At 44.2% G+C, this 25,715-nt stretch overlaps 2 protein-coding genes and 1 long non-coding RNA gene across 5 annotated transcripts in view; 2 read left to right on the forward strand and 1 right to left on the reverse strand.

Moving 5' to 3' along the window:
- scyl1 (SCY1-like, kinase-like 1) overlaps positions 1–2,207 on the forward strand; it is a 76,972-nt gene extending 74,765 nt beyond the window's left edge. For both annotated transcript variants that reach the window (XM_073031363.1, XM_073031364.1), the window contains one exon: positions 1,747–2,207. In XM_073031363.1, the coding sequence (XP_072887464.1) occupies positions 1,747–1,871 (125 nt within the window). In that variant the 3' untranslated portion in view covers positions 1,872–2,207. The remainder of the gene's footprint in view (positions 1–1,746) is intronic.
- Positions 2,206–11,440, reverse strand: LOC140717697 (uncharacterized). The gene is made up of 2 exons (XR_012096586.1): positions 7,173–11,440; positions 2,206–7,130 (listed from the first exon to the last, which is right to left on the reverse strand). It is a non-coding gene; the product is annotated as an uncharacterized lncRNA (long non-coding RNA).
- Positions 11,441–14,273: 2,833 nt separating this feature from the next.
- LOC140717698 (solute carrier family 22 member 6-A-like) overlaps positions 14,274–25,715 on the forward strand; it is a 79,195-nt gene continuing 67,753 nt past the window's right edge. For both annotated transcript variants that reach the window (XM_073031365.1, XM_073031366.1), the window contains exon 1: positions 14,274–14,481. The gene's annotated coding sequence lies outside the window, so the exon portion shown is untranslated. The remainder of the gene's footprint in view (positions 14,482–25,715) is intronic.

A 25,715-nucleotide genomic window follows, 5' to 3' on the forward strand; every position in this document is an offset into this window, starting at 1 on the left:
AAGACATGACTTGCCCTGCTTTCCCTAATTAGGCCATGGGTTTCCAAATATTCTTATATCCTATCCCTAAGAATTTTCTGGAGCAATTTCCCTACAACTGACATGAGACTCACTGGTCTATAGTTTCCAAGATTTTTCCTTGTTCCCTCCTTACCTTACCTTTCCTTTGTAAATACGGAAGCAATGTACTCATTAAGTACCTCACTGACATTCTCTACATCCAAGCACGTGTCCCCCCACCCCCTCTCATCCTCTTGCTCTTGATGTATAGAATGCCTTAGGATTCACCCAAATCCTACTTGCCAGACTCCTCATGGCTCCTCCTGACTTTCCTAATTCCCTTCTTGGGTTCTGTTCTGGTTTCTTCAATACTCTGTTTGTTCATAACCTCTGAAGCTTTACTTGATTTTCCTTTGTTTTCTTGACTAAATTCATCACCTCTGGATGCCCAAAGTTCTCCTATCTTCCAATCCCTGTCCAGTTCTTCTGATAGCAACATGCATTTTCTCTTCTCTGTGCAATTGAGCTTTAAACACTCCCCATATGTGTGATGTGGACCTGCCAGAGAGAGAGGGTGTTACTAATTAACATTTGCTATTTCCTGCTGAATGCCCTTTAAATTCTCCAATTTCAAACTCTCTCACAATGACAGTACCTATCATTATCTATCCAGAAAATTAAGGAGTTGTGATCACTGTTCTGTAACTGCTCTCACTGGTCATCTGGCCATATTACCCATCACCAGGTCCCGTACAGCCCCTCTCATTTGAGAAACATTCCTGAATACACTTCAGCCACATCTAAACCCTTCACACTTTGAAGGTCCCAGTTTATATTAGTTAAGTTGAACTCCACCATACAACTATATTATTTTTACATCTCTCCTTAAATCTGTTGACTTACCCATTCCAGTGGTACCTATGAGATTGCACCCTCCTTATTCCACCCAAATGGACTAGTCTGAACCCTCCACTATGTCTCTCCAGAGTGCAGCTGTGAAATTATCCGATTAGTAAGTGCATCTCTTCCCCCCTTTTGCTCCCTTCCAACTGATTTTTGTAAATGGTCACATTGTAGTCCTACTAACTGATCCATGCTTTAAAGTTCATTACTTTTACCCATAATATACCTGGCATTAAAATAGACTTCAAAGTATCTGATCCATCATACCTGATTTAGATTTCCTGGACATCTATCTTTAGGTCCAAACCTTCCCTTACTAGCATGGTGCTCTGGTTCCTATCCCTCTGCAAAACTAGTTTAAACCCTCTCGAGCAGCATTAGTCCAACTCCACCCTCTTGCCCCCATCAGTCATCAGGTAAAGTTATCCAGAATTTTCACATCTGACGGCATTCCATCCCGACTCCTCTGTATTGGAAAAAATATATAATGGTGGAGTACTTCTTGGTTACTCATCATCTGATTAGGTCTAAATTCCACACAGATCACTTGATGAGAGGAAGGGTGGCATGATTAGGTAAACTGCTTAAGAGCTTAAATGGGGTCAGAGGTCAGCTAGCAAGTTGGGTAGAGGGAGTCAAATGGAATTGAATCCAGATTAATAAGTAGTAATGCATTTTGGGAGGGCAGGTTCCGTAACATTGATCGATGGAGCTGATCTCTACCTTCCCCCAAGCTGTGGTGGTTGATATCAAATGGAGTGCTGTGTTGAGTACAATGTTGAGTTGCCAGGACCCCGTAAGCATTAAGGTAACTGACATTTGGCTCTGGCCTTCCCCATCCAGGATTAAGTAAATCTGATCTCGCCAGGAAGAAGCGAGAGGAGAGGAAGAAGGAAATTGAAGCAAAGCGAGCAGAGAGGAAGGCTGCCAAAGGACCACTGAAACTTGGTGCCCGAAAAGTTGACTGAGTTAATGGTGCAGGGCACTATGAGAGTAATTTTTAAAGTATTGTCTGGTGTACACAGTAAGAGGACTGATAGGACACTGCATCATTGATTGCTGGTATGACCTAACCAGCCAGTACATTATCAGAGTTGCTGTCTTCACAAGTGCATGATTTGACTATTGGACCACAACCTTAAGATTGTGTCTTGATGTAATTTTGATTTATGCAGTAAAAGGACAGTAAAAAATGTTTTTTTTTCTAATTATTGCAATGCCTGTGAACAACTGAAGCTGTGAAAAGCAGTCTGATGCAGTTTCAAAATTATCCAGCATCAGGAAATAAACAGCACTCAAAAGGAGGATGCAGGCTCTTTATTGATTTTACAGCACAATTTCCAGAAATTAATGTACACACAAGTACAAGACACTTTAACAGAAAAGCCTTCAACCCAAACTCAGCATTGTCAACAATATGGAGTTACATCAAGTGCCTTCTGCCCAGGACTGGAATCTTCTGCTGAACCCACTTAAAAATTATTTACAAATCCCACCTCACACAATGTACTGAGAACTTTAGAACATTTCAAATTATTACTAAAGCAGCAAATCAGTGAAGATTAGTGAAACAACTGTGCTCCATAGGAACTTGGTCTGGAATAGCAAGCAAATGCCGCAGGGATTTGAACCCCATCCTGGAAACCAGGAGTGCCAACCACCAGCATCTTTTGCTTTTTTTTGGGGTGGAGCACTACAAAGGCAAAAGCAAAACCTGAGAAAACAATTATTTGTTCTCCCAGTAAAAGAAAACCTGATTTGCTGCCTAAACTTCCAATCCGGGCAGATGGTAAATTCCTGAGCCTCCATGTATTCTCAAAACAATCCACACGTTCCATTTGCAATCTGACCTTGCAAGCCAATGCCACTCACTAGACAAATGCAACAAACCACCACACCAAACACAACACAAATGGAATAGAACCATTCCAACAGTCATTACAGTCAGAATACTAAATATCATTAGATTTTAAATCTTAAAACATTGATTACTCATTCATAATTACACATGGCAAAAATAGTTACATTTGACAGCTTACGGACACTGTACTTCTGTTCATCTGGAGACCTTCGGGATTCTGGTATCTGAAAAACTAAAGAGAGGCCATTTCCCCACCCTAAAAACCCTAGTGAATTTGATAAATACAAGTTTAAAGACTGCACCTGTTTAAAGGCTGTCCACAGTATTCACCTCATCAGCAAGGGCTGGAAACCTGAAAAAACTAAGAACAAGACTGTTCCCCACCCTAAACCCATCAAATGAAATGGTGCAATAAGAATGAAGATCAGAACCTGGTGATCTCGTCCAGTGTACAGATATCCATCTAAGCAAGCGCAGCAGGAGACCTGAAAGAACTAAAGAAAACAAGTCTTTTCCCCACCCTAAACCCTTTGAAATGGTTCAATAAAAATGAACAAGTGGAGCACCTGTTTGCCAGTCCAGAGTATGGTTACGTTCCAAGGCTTAGCAGCAAGCAGTGAAGATCTGAAAGAACTAAACACAAGAAGGTTCCCCACCCAAGCCCAGTTGAAATGGATTTGAATAAATAATGAAATTCAGCACCTGTTTAGTCCAGTGTACGAATGTATTCCATCTAATTAAGCAGTGCAGACTGGAGTCCTGAAACTAAGAACAGACTTCCTCACCTAAATCCCTTTGAAATGAATATTAATGGAAGGAGCACCTGTTACACAAGTCCGGTGCATGGCTGTTCCATCTATCTAACACGACATGGAGACCTGAAAAATACTAAGAAGATGACTGATCCCCACCCTAAACCCCTTTAAATTGTTTTAATTAGAAGAGTCAGCACCTACTGGAAGACTTTCCAACGCAGCGAATTCACTGGGTAATAGAGGAAAGCTGAAAAACTAAGACTGGCTGCGTCCTTAACCCCATCGATGGATACTTTAAAGTTTGCAGGTCTACTTTGAGCAACAAAGATGGAAATCTGGGGAGAAAGAAGAGTGCTGTTTCATAGCCCTACACCCCCCCCCCCACCACTAATGAAATCAATGAAAAGCTCCAGCAGTAATTTACACACATGCTAAAAATCATTTACAACCAAAAGGGAAACTAATCTCATGGGGAAAATAGAAATGAAATCCATACCTCTCCAAAACACCAGTTAACTTGCTTACCAGATGTCTATTAGTGCATTCCTTGGTAGATCAAGCCTTCTAACTTTGTAGCCCATTCAGGCTTTGATAGCTCACTGCCTCCTGGTTTTACTTTTCCAACATTATTTACATCTATGGTTCAGTTTTATCTTGGGAGAAAGATTTGTAAGGAATTATGACCTACTGCATTTAGTGAAGGTTACTGGACCAGCTGTAAATAATTCTAGGCTTGTTCGTTCACATCTGCAAAATAAAATCTAGGAAATATCACCTTACTTCCCCCCCCCCCCACAGCCCCTTTCAATTTGCAACAAATCAGTTCGTAACTTGCAACTTAAATTTACAAAGTAATCTTTTCAGAAATCTTAGTATGACACTTATCTGTACCAGGAGTGCTTCTGAACCCAACCACAACATGCTTTGGGAAGTGTCGGATCTAGGCTTGAAATAAGGCTACATGTCTTGCAAACGATCCAAGAAATTCAGTCAAACGAATAGCTCCGGTCGCAAACTCATTCATCCTTTTAAAATGATTGCTCTGCGCAGATTCCTTACAACATTCAGTCTGAAGAACTCTCTGGGCTGTCTGTCTCTCTCAAAAGCTTGACACTTCAAGTATGAGATTTGCTTCGTCTCGTAATACCTGAAAAAATCTTAAGGAAAAGAAGCCAATCTTCCCACCCACCCAACAGTACTCTACAGATACAAGCAATTTATGTAAACTAATATTTGCTGACCTTTTTTCAGTGCAAATCTAGTTGGCTTGTTGTTTCATCTACAGCTACTTCAAACCAATATTCTTATTACCCAGAATGCATGCAATTTACAAAGCCAACATCCCCTGAAGTGGATTTTCCAGGGTAATTAGTCTCAATTATGACATTGTGCAACTATTAAGCAGCTAACTAGAAAAGGAAAAATTAACTACCACCTTCAATCCAACTTAACAGATTTGTGATTTAACAACCAATTCCACATGATGAATCAATATAGATTAGTGCAGTTAATCATGCACAGAAGCTCAATTCCACGCCATCATTTCCAATTTTTTTCCTACCACCAATGCAATTTTGTAAAATTGCAAGTTAAATTGAAGTGATTCACTGCAGTTAATATATACTGACAGGTAAAGCTTAATCATCAATGGTTTTCGGGAAGAGCACCAACTGGTCCTCAAAGAAACTAACTTTAAAAGGCTTACAGGGCATTCTACAACATTATGCTGTTTTACCTTAGGAACAAGCAACTTTATAGTCTGAAATCACTGGTTTAGCGTGTTCTGAAATGACTGGTGTTTAATGTATTCTGAAGGTTTACTTGCTGTGATTGTAGACAGATTTAAAGATCATCTTCAAGTTCCCATAGCAGAATAAAGCTTTGTAGGAGCACACCTGGAAAATAAAATCTTGGAACAACTTTTCCTATCACCCACTCCCACTTCAGGAAGCATTCTTCCAAAGCAGGGTGTTCACATACAAAATATATAAACATGCTGTTGTTTAAAGCTACAACACTCATAATTTCTTACAGAAACAATGGGAGTGGAATTTAAACTCGTAAAGCCATACAAGGTAAAAATCCATTGCCCCTAATTATTTTTGTTTGGACTGAAAATTTTACATTCAGTGCAACAATAGTGAGTTATCAGTCACTGCCCCAATCTGCCATACTCAGAAATTAGAAGTGTTACTTATCTTCAACACTGCAACAGGACGTAATCATTCTGAAAGAGTTCTTCTCAACCAATACACTGAAAGAGTTAGTTGCTGAGCTGATTTACAACTGCCTGGTTGAAACTCAAGAAACTTTCTTCAGTGGGGTCACTGGATTATTTCCCTGGGTGCCTGTAAAAGTCTCAACAACACATCTTCCATCCCATCAATCCCCACAAATTCAGCCAGCAGCTGATCCACAACTGTTTTCTTCCTGTATGTTAAATATTTTAGCTGCCCCAAGTCAGAAGCAATTCAAATTCTTCACCATTCCCAAGTCAATCTTCCATCCATTTACCGCACATGGAGTTTAGACCCTCTTTACACATTTTCCATGCAGCGAACTTGTTATAAACACAAGATGCTGGAATAGACACAAAGTGCTGGAGGAACTCCAGTCAGGAGAGGCAGTTATGCCGGTATGTTCTTACAGCAGTTTCTCATTCTGACTTCATTCCCCCTCCTCTTCAGTCCTGATAAAGGGTCTCGGACAAAACTGCAGTTTATTCCCCTCCATAGACACTAAGTTCATCCAACATTTTGTGTGTAGAGCCAACTTGTTAACCTAGCAAAAGCACGAATTAACTTCAGCTACCTACGTACAACCAAGAGAAGGGCGAAGTATTCAATGATCCAGTCACAGAAACACGACTTCCACCTGCACGGAGACTCCAATATTCACATTCCCAATTGACTTTACTGGCCACCTGTAATCCTGAACGGTTTGATTCTTGCAGACAAGAAACATTACTGCCACTGGGACGTCTACAGGATCTGGAAGAGAATTCTGAGAGCTCGTTGTACCCCACCCACCCAAACAGCAGCGATTTTAAAAATTACTGACAAAATGTCATGTTTTGTTAACTTTGAAACTGACGTTTAGAGACAAGTTGCTCACATTTAGCTGCATCTTTGTAATCTTGAAGGTGGAAGTGTTGTAGAAATAGATGTTGCCTATGGTCCTGTTAAGTAAATTTAGTTTACTGAACGCCGGTGATTCCTTTTGCAATCATTCTTCCCAGTAAGTTTCAGGTTTGATGGGATCCCAGTATTGGAGCTGATCAGTATCTTATACCTGAAAAATAAAAACTAGAAACCATTTTGCTCTCTCCCCCCCCCCCCCCCCCCAAACAGCAAAGCTATGCACAACTTTGGGTGGCAGGCATAAAGCCCACAGGTAACTAACACCTGTATGAACAACGGGCATAAAGCCCACAGGTAAATAAGCACCCGTCTGAACAGCAGGCATAAAGCCCACAGGTAACTAACACCTGTATAAACAGTGGACATAAAGCCCACAAGCAACTCACTACCTGTCTGAACGAGGGGCATAAAGCCCACAGGTAACTCACACCTGTCTGAACGAGGGGCATAAAGCCCACAGGTAACTCACACCTGTCTGAACGAGGGGCATAAAGCCCACAAGCAACTCACTACCTGTCTGAACGAGGGGCATAAAGCCCACAGGTAACTCACACCTGTCTGAACGAGGGGCATAAAGCCCACAGGTAACTCACACCTGTTTGAACGAGGGGCATAAAGCCCACAGGTAACTCACACCTGTCTGAACGAGGGGCACAAAGCCCACAGGTAACTCACACCTGTCTGAACGAGGGGCATAAAGCCCACAGGTAACTCACACCTGTTTGAACGAGGGGCATAAAGCCCACAGGTAACTCACACCTGTCTGAACGAGGGGCACAAAGCCCACAGGTAACTCACACCTGTCTGAACGAGGGGCATAAAGCCCACAGGTAACTCACACCTGTCTGAACGAGGGGCATAAAGCCCACAGGTAACTCACACCTGTCTGAACGAGGGGCATAAAGCCCACAGGTAACTCACACCTGTCTGAACGAGGGGCATAAAGCCCACAGGTAACTCACACCTGTCAGAACGAGGGGCATAAAGCCCACAGGTAACTCACACCTGTCTGAACGAGGGGCATAAAGCCCACAGGTAACTCACACCTGTCTGAACGAGGGGCATAAAGCCCACAAGGAACTGGCTCTGAATAACTAAGAGTACAGTTAAAATAACCCTGCATGAAATAATGTACCAAATTGCAAGCTAAATTGTAAGTGGATTTCACTGCAATTAGAAGATTATAATGACTAGTAAACCTGAATCATCTCAGTGATCTTTGGGAAGAGCACCAACTGGTCAAGAACAAACTAAATTAACTTTAAAAGGCTTACAGGGCATTCTACAACTTTATGCTGTTTTACCTTAGGAACAAGCAACTTTATAGCTGGAAATCACTGGTTTAGCGTGTTCTGAAATGACTGGTGTTTAATGTATTCTGAAGGTTTACTTGCTGTGATTGTAGACAGATTTAAAGATCTTCAAGTTCCCATAGCTTTGTAGGAGCACACCTGGAAAATAAAATCTTGGAACAACTTTTCCTATCACCCACTCCAGGAAGCATTCTTCCAAAGCAGGGTGTTCATGAACAAAATATATAAACATGCTGTTGTTGAAAGCTACAACACTCATACTTTCCTACAGAAACAATAGAACTGGAATTTAAACTCAATGTCATACAAGATAAAATCCATTGCCCGTAATTATTTTTGTTCAGACTGAAAACTACATTCAGTGCAACAATAATGAGTTATCAGTCACTGCCCCATACTCAGAAATGAGAAGTGTTACTTATCTTCAACACTGCAGTAGGAGGTAATCATTCTGAGTTAGTTGCTGAGCTGATTTACAACTGCCTGGTTGAAACTCAAGAAACTTTCTTCAGTGGGATCACTTGATTGTTTCCCTGGGTGCCTGTAAAAGTCTCAACAACACATCTTCCATCCCATCAACCCCCACAAATTCAGCCAGCAGCTGATCCACAACTGTTCTCTTCCTACATGTTAAATATTTTAGCTGCCAGGTTTGAAGCAATTCAAATTCTTCACCATTCCCAAGTCAATCTCCCATCACATTGAGTTTAGACCCTCTTTATACATTTTCCGTGCAGCGAATTTGTTATAAACACAAGATGCTGGAGTAGACACAAAGTGGTGGAGGAACTCCAGTCAGGAGAGGCATTTATGCCGGTTATGTTCTTACAGCAGGTAAGAACTTCCTGCCTTCCCCCTTTTCAGTCCTGTTGAAGGGTCTCAGTCCAAAACGGCATATTTATTATTCCCCTCCAGACGCTAAGTTCATCCAACATTTTGTGTGCAGACCCAACTTGTTAACCTAGCAAAAGCATGAATTAACTTCAGCTACCTACGTACAAACACGAGAAGGGCGAAGTATTCAATGATCCAGTCACAATGATCCCAGTATAGGAGCTGATCAGTATTTTATACCTGAAAAATAAGAACTAGAAACCATTTCACCTCCCCAACCTTGTGCAGTGGGCATAAAGCCCATTGCAAACTCCAAATGGCAGGTACAATGGCGCAACTACATCTGAATGGCAGACATTAAGCCCACGGGTAAATCCCAATGACAAAGCTCAGGAACAAGCTGAGCTGAATGTTACTGCAAATGCAGGAACATCTTAAAGCTGTGTAATTGTTTTCATTATTATTTATCTCAGACTCATGCATTATGTGGGGAGCATTCCCAGCTGACCCAGTAGAGATTGCCTATTGTACCCCTCGGAAACACAGGCATAAAGCCCAGTTTGTGTGTAATACCGACCGCATCTGCCATTGACAAGATTCCGCTGCCCTGCTCAGTAAGTCCAAAAGTACACTTAGCTGTGAGGAAGTGAACTGTAAGCACCAGGGTTGTCCTGAGCGCAAACCTTGTCAAGTCACGCACTGAACCTCAAGCAGAACAAAGCAAGACTGGCCTTTCAGAGTTGATCCCTAGAGAGCGACACAGCCAGGACACCATACTCCACACAGCAAGACAGCTCAGAATGAGGCACTGAAAGATAAAACTGGACATCGTTGCCCACCCTACGGACCCCACGGTGTAGGAGCAAAGCACGACGACACCGGGCTCCAAACATACAAACCAAACCAGGCTGCCTCCTCATCTTCACTTGTGCTATCTGCCTCGGTCCAGGTCTCACTCCTTCCTGTTTGCCTGGTCCAGACTTGTTCCATCCTCTCCTGCCTCGATCCTCTCTCTCTGCCTGTTCCAGCTTGCTCCGTTCCCTCCTGCCTCCATCCTTTCTCTCTGCCTGTTCCAGCTGGCTCCGTTCCCTCCTGCACGATCCTCTCTCTCTGTCTGGTCCAGACTTGCTCCGTTCTCTCCTGCACGATCCTTCCTGTCTGCCTTGATCCAGGAGACTCACTGCATCCTCTGCCTCGTCACAGTTCTAGCTCAGCCGCTCTCGGCTTGAGGTTGCTGGACAGCTTGGCCACCCATTGTCACTGACAAGTTGCAAGTCCATCACCACCAGTCCCTTTCACACCCAGTTGACAGCAGCACTGGACACACTGGCTCAACACTCTGCCACATCTTCAGGCTCCCACCAGCAGGCTGGGGAGCCCCTGACCTTGCACAGCAGCTCCCATCACAGGTGCAAAAGGTATTAAACTCAGTCACTGCAGCGGAAATGACGGCTCTATGCCCCACCCAAGCATTAACCCGTCACTGGAGCCCCTCTCCTACCCAGCCCTACTTCAGCTCAGGGTGTGGCTAAACCCCCCCCCCCCCCCCCCCGGACAGGTGATGCTCTCCCACCCCACCGAATTGTCGGTCCCACCCCTGGACACAATAACAGCTGATGGAATCAACCCCTCCCCCACACCACTAACACGATAACAGGGATCACTTATTTATAGCCAAAGCAATCAACCCCTTCCCCACACCACCCCACTAACAAGATAACAAGGATCACCCACCCCTCAAACTCCACCGTCCCGCTAACGGGATAAACTGCGTCACCTACCCTTTAGCCCAGCCCCGGTGTTACTGACTTCAACACCACCGCCAACTCTACATATACGCAGAATCCCCTCCGCCCTACTTAAGGCCGAAGCCAGCATCCGGCACATTTAACAGCCGAAAGCACCCCACGCCCTCTATCAGCGCCACCTCACCCCCACTCTCAAAATGGCGACCAAAGCTCCCCAGTAAACAACATGGCGGCCGCGCCTGCTCAGTTTAAACGGCGTACAGAACCCAATCCTTAATCCCCCACCTTACGAAGGCAGACCAGCCCTAACGACCGCAGCTTGCCTATCACTTCCATCTGATGCCTCGGTTGTTTATGAGGAGGCCCAGCGCTTCTCTCCCCTCCCCACCCCCCCCACTCCGCTTCCACCATTGTCAACATTCACCTCATCTCCTCACTAATGTGGCTGCGGGAGCGCTCTGATGCACTTTGACTGACTTTCCACCCTCCCGCCCTGCCTGCCCGCCCGCCTTGCGATTCCCTCCGCACAACATTCAACATCACCCCTGCCACTCTGGTCTCCGCTGCCGTCTGCGTAGGAAAGCCTGGGGGTCGTCTTTTATAGCTTCCCATTGTTACGTCACTGGATTACTCAGCAAGAAGTAGTTCCCTCAGTAAATTCCCTCTCTCCGGCAGTAACATCCCACCGATCTCTTCTTGTTCTTCGTCGCCATCAGTCGTGATACTTACATTGCACGGTTTTCGTTGACAAAGCGGTTCTTTCCTTTTCGCCGCAGCTTCTGCGCATGGATATCCGTTCAGCGAAAGGGTGTGAGAAGGCAACCGTCCGGCGCCGGTTTGAACCGGTTGGTCTGCGGATTCAAAAGTCGCAGTGGGCCGGTGCGCATGCGCCGGGACGTCTATGACGTAGCGGGAGTTAATGCGGCTGAGGTGATTGACAGAGACATGAGTCACCCCAGAATCAGATTTATCCAGAAAATACTGGAAGGCAAATCACGTATACTCTGTGTTTTACAGACAGAGTCAGAACTCTCACAAACGGCCATGCAAATACAGAAATCGCCACATTGAAATACAAAAGTTGGTATGACAGTTTGACAGAAAAGTTTTAAGTTTGGGTAATGTCATTTCCAGGATACCAGTGTAAAGGAGAACAAAATAATTAACTGGATCCCATGCAGCACCAAAAAGACGCAATAAAATTTAAAAAAACAATAATTTAAAACAAATATAAATTCATAAGACAGCTTATATAAATAGATTCTCACCTGAACCATTCAGATTTCCGAATGGACAATGGATTCCATGAACATTTTCTCACTATCTTTTGTTCTCTTTTTGTGCAACTTACTTAATTTAAATCTTTCTATTATTAGAATATAAGAATGTAAATCACTTGGGATACAATGAGCAGTCTTGGGCCCCTTATCTAAGAAGTGATGTGCTGTCACTGCAGACGGTTCAAAGGAGGTTCATGAAAATGGCTCATCGTATGATGAGTGTTTGATGGCTCTGGGCACAATTTTGCTCTGATGTCTCATGGTTTTATGGCTCTAGGTAGAGGCTACATGACAGTTTACAGACTCTAAATCATGTGTATTATACAACACAGCGCAGTGCAGATCCTTCAGCCTACAATCTTCTAACCCACTTCAATATCAATCTAACCCTTCCCTCTCTTATAACCATCCATTTTTCTATCATGCATGTGTCTATCTAAGAGTTTCTTAAATTTGCCCAATGTACCTACCTCTACCATAACCTCTGGCAGTGTGTTCCACATACCCACCACTCTCTGTGTAAAAAAATTCCCCTGAAATTCCCACCCATACTTTCTTCAAAAAGATTCTCCTTTGCCATTACTACCAAAGAAAAAAGTACGTTCTGCATGGAGGTCTGTCACCAGTGGTGTGCCCAGGGATCTGTTCTGGGTCCCTTACTCTTTGTGATTTTTATAACTGACCTGGTTGAGGAAGTGGAGGGATGGGTTAGTAAATTAGCTGATGACACAAAGGTTGGAGGTGTTGTGGATAGTGTGGAGGGCTGTCAGAGGTTACAGCGGGACATTGAAAGGATGCAAAACTGGGCTGAGAAGTGGCAGATGGAGTTCAATCCAGATAAGTTTGACATGGCTCATTTTGGTAGGTTAAATATGATGACAGAATATAGCATTAATGGTAAGACTTTCGGCAGTGTGGAGGATCAGAGGGATCTTGGGGTCCAAGCCCATAGGATGCTCAAAGCTGCTGTGCAGGTTGACTCTGTGTTAAGAAAGCATACAATGTATTGGCCTTCATCAATCGTGGGACTGAGTTTAAGAGCTGAGAGGCAATGTTGCAGCTATATAGGACCCTGGTCAGACCCCACTTGCAGTACTGTGCTCAGTTCTGGTCGCCTCACTACAGGAAGGATGTGGAAACCATAGAAAGGGTGCAGAGGAGATTTACAAGTAAGTTGCCTGGATTGGGGAGCATGCCTTATGAGAATAGTTTGAGTGAACTCGGCCTTTTCTCCTTGGAGCGACAGAGGATGAGAGGTGACCTGATAGAGGCGTATAAGATGATGAGAAGCATTGATCGTCTGTATAGTCAGAGGCTTTTTCCCAGGGCTGAAATGGTTGCCACAAGAGGATACAGATTTAAGGTGCTGGGGAGTAGGTACAGAGGAGATGTCAAGGGTAAGTTTTTTTATGCAGAGAGTGGTGAGTGCGTGGAACGGGCTGCCGGCAACGGTCTTGGAGGCGGAAACAATAGAGTCTTTTAAGAGGCTCCTGGATGGATACATGGAGCACAGAAAAATAGAGGGCTATATGTAACCCTAGTAATTTCTCAGGTAAGGACAAGTTTGGCACAGCATAGTGGGCCAAAGGGCCTGTATTGTGCTCTATGTTTCTATGTTTCCCTGTGACCCTGTGAGGTTCGTCCGGATGCTCCAGTTTTCAAAGACCTACGGGTTAGAGTTAGCGAGTTGTGGGCAAGCTATGTTGGCGTTGGATGCGTGGAGACACTTGCCGGCTGCCCCCAGCACATCCTCGGACTGTGTTGATCAAACAACACATTTCACAGTATGTGACACATAAAACTAACCTTTAAACGCAGTCTTAGAATCGACATGAGACGTTGCCGTGGGAAAATGCATCAGAGACCCCCACCACCCAGGCCGTGCTCTCTTCCCACTGCTGCCACCAGGTAGAAGGTACAGGAGCCTCAGGACTGACACCACCAGGTTCAGGAACAGTTATCACCCCTCAACCATCAGGCTCTTGAACAAAAGGGGATAACGACACTTGTTTAAGGACTCTTTTATCTTGGTATTTCATGCTCGATACTTATTGCTCTTTATTATTGCTTTTGCACAGTGTGTTGTTCTTTGATCCTGTTTACAGTTACTGTTCTATAGATTTCCCGCAGGAAAAAGAATCTCTGGGTTGTATGTACTCTGGTAATGAACTTTACTTTGAGAATCGTGCAGATTCTCAAGCTCCTTGGCCTTAACAATTCAGAAGATCATTTAGACACTCGTGAGCTGGACAAGACGTTGAAAAGGCATGTCTGAACTAGTGCAGTTAGTATGGGTACTGAACGCATTCTCAGCTGGAGCAAAAGGTTCACAAAGAGAAGATTGCCTTCCTAAAATAAAGTGGTGTCTGCTTTGGCTGTTTGCATACCGGACACATCAGCAAGGATTGGAGGAAGAGTCTTTTCACGAGGTATGCAGTGGCAAGCATCCCAGCGTACTTCACAGTCACTCTGATGAAAAGGGTGCAGATTCAGAAGAGCCATGGAAGGATCAAGCGTCGGCATTCGGACGTGTCCGCAAAGTTAGAAGCACCGCAGCCTGGAGCGGCTTGTGGCGACTAACGAACTTTTGTCGATTCGTGCTGCGTGGTTGGGGTCGGAACACAGTTTGGAATGGCCGTCGCTGACCGTAAGCTCGATAGTGTGCTGTTGGCCTGAGAGTCTGAAGCTTGCTTCTGTAGAAATGCCGAAATATTTCGAGTTCCGACATCTGAATTGAATGCTGCAGTTTTGTCTTGTTTGCTCACTTAGAAAACAACAGGAGTCAAACTGGAAGCAGTGATCTTGAAGCTAAAGCTCTAAAAGAGAAATTGAGTTTACTGGGAAAGCTTTGGTGGGTAGAATTGAAGTAGTAAGTACAATTCACAGTTATAGGATATTAAACCACTTTCAAGGTCTCTTCCTCTCATGCTCTTGATATTTTTTGCTGATTTTTTTTTTGCCTCTGTATAGCTTGTTGTCTTTTGCACACTGGTTGTTGCCCGTCCTGTTAGGGATGGTCTTTCACTGATTCGACTGTGTTTCTTGGGATTTACTGTGAATGCCTGCAAGAAAATGAATCTCAGGGTTGTAGATGGTGACACTTATGTTCTCTGACAATAAATTTACTTTGGGTTTCAGCTTTAAAAGATGTTACCAGCACTGTGGAGAGGATGTTTCTTACAGTGAAGAAGTCTAGGACTAGAGGACACAGATAGAGTGGATGTGGAGATGATGTTTCCTATAGTGGGGGAGTCTAAGACCAGAGGACACAGATAGAGTGGGTGTGGAGAGGATGTGTCCTATAGTGGGAGAATCCAGGAGCAGAGGGCACAGCCTCAGAATAGAGTGAAGTTCCTTTATAAAAGAGATGAGGAAGAATTTCTTGAGACAGCGAATCAGAATCAGGTTTATTATCACCAGCACGTGTTGTGAAATTTGTTAACTTAGCAGCTGCAGTTCAATGAAATACATGATAAATATAGAAAAATATAAATAAATTCATTACAGTAAATATATATATATATGAATATTAAATAGTTAAATTAAAAACAGTAGTGCAAAAACAGAAATAATAAAAAGTACTGAGGTAGTGTTCATGGGTTCAATGTCCATTCAGAAATCAGATGGCAGAGGGGAAAAAGCTGTTCCTGAATTGTTGAGTGTGTGTCTTCAGGCTCCTGTATCTTCTCTCTGATGAGGAGTTGGCTTGTCCTGGGTGGTGGGGGTCATTAATGATGGACGCTGCTTTTCTGAAGCATCATTCCTGGAAGATGTCCTGGATACTACGGAGGTTAGTGACCATTTTGGAGCTGACTTAATTTTACAACTCTCTGCAGCTTATTTTGACCCTGTGCAATAGCCTCCCCCCCCCCCCCCCCCACATACCAGATGGTGATGCAGCCAGTCAGAATGCTCTCCTCGGTACATCTGTAGAAATTTGTGAGTGTTTTAGGTGACAAGCCAAATCTTCTCTAATGCCTAATGCAATATAGCCACTGTCTTGCCTTCTTTATGGCTGTATTGATATGTTGGGACCAGGTTAGATCTTTAGAGTTATTGACACCCAGAAATTTGAAATTGGTGGTGAATCTGAGGAATTTGTTGCCTTGTTCAGCTGTGGCGGACAAGTCATTGGGTATATTTGAAGCAGAGGCTGATAGATTGTTGATTAATCAGGGCTTCAACAGTTACAGAGAGAAGGCAGGAGAATGGAGTTGAGAGAGGTAATAAATCAGCCATGATGAAAGGATGGAGCAGACTCGATGGGCTGAATGGCCTGATTCTGATTCTATGTCTTATGGTCATATAGGATGTGAGCCAAGCAGCAACAAGTGGGGCAAATTGCACAGCCTGGTGAGCTGGGCCGAGTTTGGCCAAAGGGCCTGTTTGCCTGCTCTACAGAGCTCTCTGATTGGTCACTTTGATGGTTGCCAGGAAACCAGTGAGTGCCTGCCATCATGGCTGACATAGACAATGGCCAGTCAGAGCGCTTAAATGGAAATCAGCCGCACGGTTGCTTTGGAAACTATTCCAAGGTCACCAGGGATAATTTCTCCTCCTTTATTAAATAAGCCAGCTCATAATTAATTACTTTCTAGCTGGGATGAGATATTATGGCAGAAGAAATTGGAGTGGGCATCCACCAGTGCAAACAGTGCATTTAATTAGGTCAGCACATTGCAATTCTTAGCTGCTTCCCCTCCCCCCCCCCCCACCCCCCCCGCGATCTCGAGCAGCCTCCCTGTGATCCTGTGACCGAGAGACCTTGGATTGGTCGGTGCAAGGTTTTTGTGTTTTGTGTTTGTGTCTGTGAGCAGACGTGGTTGGGATTAAAACCAGGCCTGGCTTCAAGTGTGCCAGGGAGCATCAGAATCTGAATCGCTTTGTTATCACTGAAATTTGTTGTTCTTCAGCCACAGTTCAGCGCAGTACGTAAAAGAACTATGTCACAGTACGAAATACATTAAAAAGTGAAAAAGCCGTGCAAAAAGACATTTCACAGCTCTGAGAGTGGAGGGGGAGGACATAGCAGAACGGTGTCAAGGGCCCCCATGGGCATTCACAGGCGATATTTCTTGTCAATACCCTTTTCAGAGTCACAGAGTCATAGAGAAGTACAGCACAGAAACAGGCCCTTCAGCCCATCGACTGAATGCCAAACCATTTAAACTGCCTCAACTGGGAGCATATCCCCTCCGTACCCCTACTGTGAGAGTTGAAGTAAATTAAGATGTGCGAGGTTAAAAGTCAGTGCAGAAAACAAATGTGATTTAATTATGTCTGGGTTAAAGTCAGTAAACAAATGTGATTTAATTATGTCTGATAAGCAGATATGCGAAGATTGTAATCATTGAAGTCCTGAGGTATGGACTATTGTTTTACAGAAATGTGTAAAAAACAACTCCAAATATGGAATGGGAAAACACTGAATCTAAGACTGTGTACCTCCCGAGTCGGGGAGGGGAGGGGTAAGGAAGAAGGATAAAACCTGCTGCCCTGTAAGGTTCAGGGTTCCCTTCTCTGAAGGCACCCAGCTCTGCAGAACTATTAATAAACTTTGTTTCCTTGAATTTGTCTTGAAGCCATTATTCGGGAGCGTGGCTTGTTTCTGACACCTACCATCCATGTACCAGTCCAGATTTCTCTTAAATGTTGAAATCGCATTCACAGGCACCACTTGAGCTGGCAGCTCGTTCCACCCTCTCACCACCCTCTGTGTGAAGAAGTTTCCCCTCTTGTCCCCTTCAAACTTTTCACCTTTTACCCTTAACCCATGACCTCTGGTTGCAGTCCCACCAACCTCAGTGGAAAAAGCCTGTTTGCATTTACCCTATCTGTACCCCGTGTAATTTTGTATACCTCTATCAAATCTCCCTTCAGTCTTCTACATTCCAAGGAATAAAGTCAGAACCTATTCAATCTTTCCTTGTAACTTAGATCCTCCAGACCCGGCAACGTCCTTTTCTCTGAACTCTTTCAACTTTATTTACATCCTTCCAGTTTGTAAGTGAGCAAAATCACACACAATCCTCCAAATTCAGCCTCACCAACCTCGTACACAACTTCAACGTAACATCCCATCTCCTATACTCAGTATTGGGGCTTTTTTTTCCCTTTCAGTTAGTCCTGACGAAGGGTCTGGGCTGGAAACATCAACAGTGCTTCTCGTTATAGATGCTGCCTGGCCTGCTGGGTTTCACCAGCATTTTGTGTGTGTTGTTCCTATACTCAGTATTTTGATTGATGAAGACCAATGTACCAAAATCTTTCTTTTTGACTCCATCTACCTGTGAAGCCACTTTAAATGAATTATGGATCTGTATTCCCTGATCCCTTTGTTCTGTCGCACTCCCCAATGCCCTGTGTAAGACCTACCCTGGCTGACACCTCGCACTTGTCTGCATTAAAGTCCATCTGCCGTTTTTCAGCCCATTTCTCCAGCTGGTCCAGATCTCTCTAAAAACTTTGATAGTCTTCCTCAGTGTCCACGACACCCCCAGTCATGGAATCATCTGCAGATTTGCTGATCCAGTTAACCACATTATCATCCAGAACATTGATATAGATGACAAACAATGGACCCAGCTCTGATCCCTGTGGCACTCCACTAGTCACAGGCTTCCAGTCAGAGAGGTAACCCTCTACCACCACTCCCTGGCTTCTCCCACAAAGCAAAGGACAGGCCCAGTGGGGAGTCTAGGACCACAGGGCACAGATAGAGTGGATGTGGAGAGGATGTTTCCTATAGTGGGGGAGTCTAGGACCAGAGGACACAGATAGAGTGGATGTGGAGAGGATGTTTCCTATAGTGGGGGTGTCTAGGACCAGAGGACACAGATAGAGTGGATGTGGAGAGGATGTTTCCTGTAGTGGGGGTCTAGGACCAGAGGACACAGATAGAGTGGATGTAGAGAGGATGTTTCCTGTAGTGGGGGAGTCTAGGACCAGAGGACACAGATAGAGTGGATGTGCAGAGGATGTTTCCTATAGTGGGGGAGTCTAGGACCAGAGGACACAGATAGAGTGGATGAGGAGAGGATGCTTCCTACATTGGGGAGTGTAGGACCAGAGGACACAGCCTGAAGGACATCCATTTAGAACAGAGCTGAACTGGAATTTCTTTAGCCAGAGGATGGTGAATCTGTGGACTTTGTTGCCACAGGTGACTGTGGAGGCCGTTATTTGGAATATTTAAACCAAAGGTGATCTGCGCTTGATTAAAGTAAAATTTATTATCAGAGTACATGCATGTCACCACACCCAACCCTGAGATTCTTTTCCTGTGGGCATACTCAACAAATCTCTCGAACAGTAACTGTAAACAGGATCAATGAACAACAATCTGTGCAAATACCAATATAAATAAATAGCAATAAATAACGGGAGTATGAAATAAAAAGCGAAAGAGTCCTCAAAGTGAGACCATGATTAATCAGGGTGTCAAAGATTATGGGAAGAAGGCAGGAGAGTGGGGTTGAGAGGGATAAAAAATAGTCATGATGGAATGGTAGAACAGACTCGATGGGCCGAGTGGTCTGCTCTTGCTCCTATGTCCTATGGTTTTATGATGATGGTGATGGTGATCCATGGGCTGTTCCGATGGTCCAGGGTCGATGGGTCACCCCAGTGTTATTGACCCTTTTCGGGCACCTTTTTATATAAACGTCCTTGATTTCATAAACAGAAAGCTGTGCCCTTGATCTTTCTCATTTTAATCGCTGATTTTCTGAGACAGTGCTAACAGATGTAAGAGTGACCCTCAAACCCTTGAGAGAACAGGCCGAGACCTTTCACTAGGACCGTCTGTTAGGAGTGCTGATGAAGGATCTCGGCCCGAAATGTCGACTGTTTATTTCCTTCCATAGATGCTGACTGACCAGCTGCGTTCCTCCAGAATTTGCATGTGTATTGTTTTGGATAAATTAAAGTTCAGTTTCAGAAAGCCAGCTACCTTCGTTAAGAATCAGAGTCTGAATCAGGTTTAATATCAGCGGCGTATTTGGTGAAATTTGTTGTCTCTGCGGCAGCAGTAAAATGCAATACATAAGAATAGAGAAAAAAACTGTGAACGACAGTAAATATATCTATCTTAAATAGTTAAATTAAATAAGCAGAAAATTTGAAATAAAAATTGTAGTGAGGTAGTGTTCATGAGTTCAATGTCCATTCAGAAATCGGACAGCGGGGGGGAAGCGGCTGTTCCTGAATCGTTGAGTGTGTGTCTTCAGGCTTCTGTACCTCCTCCCTGACGGTAGCAACGAGAAGAGGGCATGTCCTGGGTGGTGAGGGCCCTTAATGATGGATGCTGCCTTTTTAAGGCATCACTCCTTGAAGATGTCCTGGAAATTACGGAGGTTAGTGCTCATGGTGGAGCCGGCAAAGTTTACAACTCTCTGCAGCTTATTTCGATCCTGTGCTGTAGACACCCCCCCACACACACCCCCCCACCAGATGGTGATCTCCACAGTACATCTGTAGAAATTTGCAAGTCTCTTTAGTGACATACCAAATCTCCTCAGACTCCGAATGAAATATAGCCACTGTCTTATCTTCGTTATAACTGCATTGTTATGTTGAGTCCAGGTTAGATCCTCAGAGATATTGACACCCAGGAACTTGAAATTGCTTATTGTCTCCACTTTTATCCCTCTGTGAGGTGAGGTGATCCCTCTTGTTTCAAACAGAGACAGAAAATGCTGGAGTGCAGATCAACACTCCATCTCCGACCAGAGAGATGGCTATTTAGAACAGAGATGAGGAGGGATGTCTTTACCCAGAGGGTGGTGAATCTGTGGAATTAATTGCCACAGACAGCTGTGGAGGCCACGTCATTGGGTATATTTAAAGTGGAAGTTGATAGGTTCGTAATTAGTCAGGGCAGGAGGAGCTCGGATATTTGATGTCTGTCCATATTAATACATAAATCCTTAGCAGTTGTCGAACATAGAACATAGAACAATACAGCACAGTACAGGCCATTTGGGCCACAATGTTGTGCCGACCCTTAAACCCTGCCTCCCATATAACCCTCCACCTTAAATTCCTCCATATATGTAGACAACTACAGCTGGGAAAGAGGCCATTCAGGCCACCAGGTCCATGCTATCGAGCACCCATTTCCACCAATCACTGAGTCATACAGTGTGGAAACAAGCCCTTGGGCCCAACTGGCCCATACTGACCACCACATCCTCACTGCTTGTCCCATTTGCCTGTGTTCGGCCCCTCCCCTCCACTTACCTATCCAAATGCCTCTTCATTGTTGTAATTGTACCCACCTTGGCCCCTTCCTCGGGCAGCTTGTTCCAGGTACTCACCGCCCTCTGTGTAAAGAAGTTCCTCTCAGGTCTCTTTTAAATCTCTCCCCTTTTCTCTTCTGTCTGTGCAGTCTGGCTTTGGACTCCCCGACCCTGGGGGAAAGACTGTGACCATCCACCTTATCTACACCCCTCATGATTTTATAAACTTCGATGAGGTCACCCCTTATTCTCAGGGAGCGCGAAGCGCAGAAACAAATATCACTGTTATGATTGTACGCTCTAGTATCAATCGTTTGGTGACAATAAAGTGTAATAATAATAATAATAATAATAATAATAATAATAATAATAATAATAAAGATCCAGTGTGGCCAACCTCCCCCTATAACTCACACCCTCGAGTCTAGTCAGCGTCCTTGTAAATCTCTTCTGCACCTCTCCAGCTCGACAATGTCTTTCCTGTGACAGGGTGACGTAAACTGTACACAGCACTCCAAGCATGACCTCACCAACTTGTATAACTTCAAAATTACTTCCCTTGTGCTAAACGGCACCCTGACTGATGAACACTAAACACCTTCACCAGCCGACCTACCTACCCGCTCACTTTCAGCAAACTGTCCCTGTACTCTCAGGTCCCTCTGTTCCACACTCGCCAGTGCCCAGCCATTCACTGTATAAGTCCTACCCTGGTTTGTCTGTCCAAAATGCCTCACCTCACACGCATCTAATTAAAATCCATTTGCCATTCCTCAGCCCATCTCCCTGACTGACCAAGATCTCTTTGGAATTCACTGTCACCTGCTTCGCTGTCAACAAGACTCCGGGAATGCTCCCATTTTGCCTTCCTGATGGAGCGGGAAAGTACGGGTCTGGCTTCTCTGAGAGCTGCCATGCCCAACAGTCTAAAGGCGGTACCATGATCCCTCATCATGCACAGACCTCTGCAGAAGGCCATGGCTTCTGATTTTCCCTCACCCAGATGATGGTAACATCCTCAGTTCATGTCTCTATGTAGCTGCTCACAGAATCCACATGTTCCTCGATGTTAACGTGGTTGTCACACGTAGCAGTAGACTGAACATTCTCCAGTCGTATTATCAAAACAGTGCTGAGGTTGCTCCCTCAGGCCAGGTGTCCGCCACCTTTAGAACTGGTTTGGCCCATTTGATTTGGTGGTTTGTTTGCTGGAATTAGCATCACAGATAAGATCTGAGAGCCTCTTAGGATTATCTTTAACAAGAGAAAATCTGCAGATGCTGGAAATCCAAAGCAACACACTCAAATTGCTGGAGGAACTCGGCAGGCCAGGCAGTGTCTACGGACAAGAGCTGGTGTTTCGGACCAAGACCCTTCTTCAGGACCTCTTCCCTTTTATCCCCTTATCTTTAACCCTGATGGACAAATCCATCTTGTACCCTCTCTTTTTGCCCTCCTGATTTCTCTCTTCAGTCGGCTCTTAAACTTTTTATGTTTGGTGAGGGGGGTCATCTGTAGCCAATTGCCTAAACAGGATTCGTGCTTCCTTCTCTTGGATGTGTGCGTCATGACCAAAGGGGAAGAAGAAAGTCTGGAGTTGCCTAGCACTTTCATGCAAGGATGTTCATTAAGTGCGTCAAACATCACGCTTACAAAAATTAGCAAAAAGTAGTGAAAAGTTCCAACATTTACAAAAAGATATCAACCAGAAAACACAGTAAACAGCTCCATACTTTGTACAGCATGAATTCCCGGCTGCTCCGATCTCTCACTCCCAAAGAGAGTGATGAGCCCCCGTTATTAGGCACCGGGACGCACCATCTTTAATTACCCACAAAGTTATCTTCAGACGACATGTGGATCAGACTATGATGCACCCCACAATCTAGTTACAGTACAATGAATAAACTCTTCTTCGGCTCCCAGCCGGGTACAGATATCGATTTTAACCGATGTTTCAATGACAAACTCTGCCATCTTCATCAGGGATGATGCCTGGGCATGTCTAGCCCAGTGGTATTTATACACCTGTCATCTGTCCTTCCTGATTGGTTAGTCCTCATCCAATCAGGTTTCTGTTCTCCCACCTTGTTAACAATTGAATTCCAGTTCTTAGAGCAAGATCTTTGTTTTTGTCAAAATTCTTTTCCCCTGGTTTTACTTCAATACCTTCCTTCACCAGGTGCCCAAGGCACAGTAGTTTTGTGCCATCAAAGTCAATTCTATGGCCATTGTGAATACAGTGTTCTGCTACTGTCGATTACTCCCGGAAATCCAAACGGATACACCTCCTCTGCCTGTTGATGCATGTTTCCACCTGTCTAGCTCCACATTCACAGAGAATCCTGTAACTGCCAGCTGACCAGAGCCCTAGGACACCTTTGACCCACGTACGCTGTGAACTAAGCGAAGATCAGCAGTAGCACAATGGCCAAAGGATGGACTTCAATGGCACTAAAAGCCCTGTTTCTGTGCTGCAATGTTCTATGGTTCTGATGAGGACTAACCAATCAGGAGGGATAGAAAATGGGGGTATAAATACCACTGGAGTAGACATGCCCAGGCATCATCCCTGATGAAGATGGCAGAGCTTGTTATCGAAATGTCAGTTTTAATCGATAACTGTACCTGGCTGGAAGCCTGAGAATTTTATTTGTCATATATGCCAGGAAAGTCCTAGATCCTTTTTTTTGGTTACAATCATATTACAAAATAAACGGTAGTGTCGAACCTTAAATACAGTACACAAACACATATACACATTTACACATCCGCATTCCTAAAGAGATGGAATATTCCACTGTGTAAGTCTGGAAAGTTACCATAAAACCAAGCCTTCAGAAATCATTACACTGGACAACAAATTGTTTCAAAAGTTTTGCCTGCTTCGATAATTATTTTTGTTTCTATCAAAAACACAAGCTGAACACAAATATTATTTCAGACTACTTGTTTCATGTAGAAATCAACTTTTATTGAATATAATGCGTTTAATTGCACAACAGTGCTGATGCTTTGCAATAGTTCAACTAGACTAAAAATGTTTTGTTGATGATTTTCATTTGTACTCAGTGTCTGAGGCTTCTCGCTTATGTGTCCAGCAATAATCAGCCAGCATTGATGGATTCCAGTTGCCCTGATACCGTTTCTCCATGATTGCAATGTCCTGGTGAAACCTTTCACCGTGCTCGTCACTGACAGCACCAAGATCTGTAGGGAAGAAGCCTAAATGGGAATGCAGAAAGTGAATCTTTAGTGACATGTTTCACTTCATGGTTTTTATTTGTACGCTTGAAACATGTTGCCAACCAGCTGCACGTAGTTTGGTGCTCCGAAGTTGCCAAGAAAATTTTCAACAACGTTTTCGAATGCCTTCCATATGATTTTCTCCAGTCCCACGAGAACCTCTTCAAACTGCCTGGAAACTGATGACCTGCGGACCAACAAAAATGCTTTCCTGAATCTTGGCATCAGTTATTCTGGGAAACATCTGTCTCCAATATTGAAATCCTTCACGGAAATTATAACCTTTCTGAAACCTGTCCTGTTATGCAGCATCAACCCTCCCTGGACATGCCTGGACAAGATCAAAAACGCCTCTGCTTACATTGTGGGCTTACTTTAATTGCCTTGAATTATGACAAATACAGGTGATTTTTGAAAAATGGTGTGTGACAGGGAAATTCCACGGTGATTTTCATGATCAGCAGCCCAAAGTCCGTAACATACACCCAAAAATATTCAGGAAGCAAAATCTTTGTTGTCCAGTGTTATTAGAATACTCTGAGCGGGGAGGGAGACATTGAAGTGTGCTCACTCAGCAGAATGTGTGTGTGTGTGTGTGTGTGTGTGTGTGTGTGTGTGTGTGTGTGTGTGTGTGTGTGTGTGTGTGTGTGTGTGTGTGTAAGGAGTGTGTTTACCAAGAGCTTGGTATATCTTCCCCTCACCCACACAGGAACACGCTGCCCCAGGGCTTTTGACAGGCCGATTCTGATCATTATTCTTTAAACAGAGTCACGCAGTCGAGCCCAGCCTGACCCTGCACAATGACCTCAATGAGCCAGAGACAAAGCCCAAAACCAGACAGTCCGGCCCAACAGACGGCACCGCCCAGCAGCACACGTCTGATCGAGCCTAGTCACAGCACCATTTACAAGGACCATATTCAAGTTTGCTGATGACACCACTCTCATTGACCAAGCAAAGGAGATGAATCACCGTATAGGAGGGAGACTGAAAATCTGACTGAACACACAACAACCTCTCACTCAATGTCAGCAAGACCAGGGAGCTGATTATTAACTTCAGGAGGAGGAAGCCAGTCAGAGATGGAGAGGATTAGCAACTTCAAATTCCTCAGTGTTAATGTTTCACAGAACCTGTCCTGGGCCCAGCAGTCAGTGTAATTATGAAGAAAGTACAGCAGTGTCTCTACTTCCTCAGGAGTTTGCAAAGATTCGGCATGACATCTAAAATTTTGACAAACTTCTACAGATGTGTAGTGGAGAGTATATTGACTGGCTGCATCGCGGCCTGGTATGGAAATATCAATTCCCTTGCATGGAAAATCCTACAAAAGGTTGTAGATTCGGCAGTCCATTACGGGTACAGCCCTCCCCCACCATTGAGCACATATACCTGG

This window comes from Hemitrygon akajei, chromosome 28, assembly GCF_048418815.1.
Source record: "Hemitrygon akajei chromosome 28, sHemAka1.3, whole genome shotgun sequence".
NCBI lineage: Eukaryota > Metazoa > Chordata > Chondrichthyes > Myliobatiformes > Dasyatidae > Hemitrygon > Hemitrygon akajei.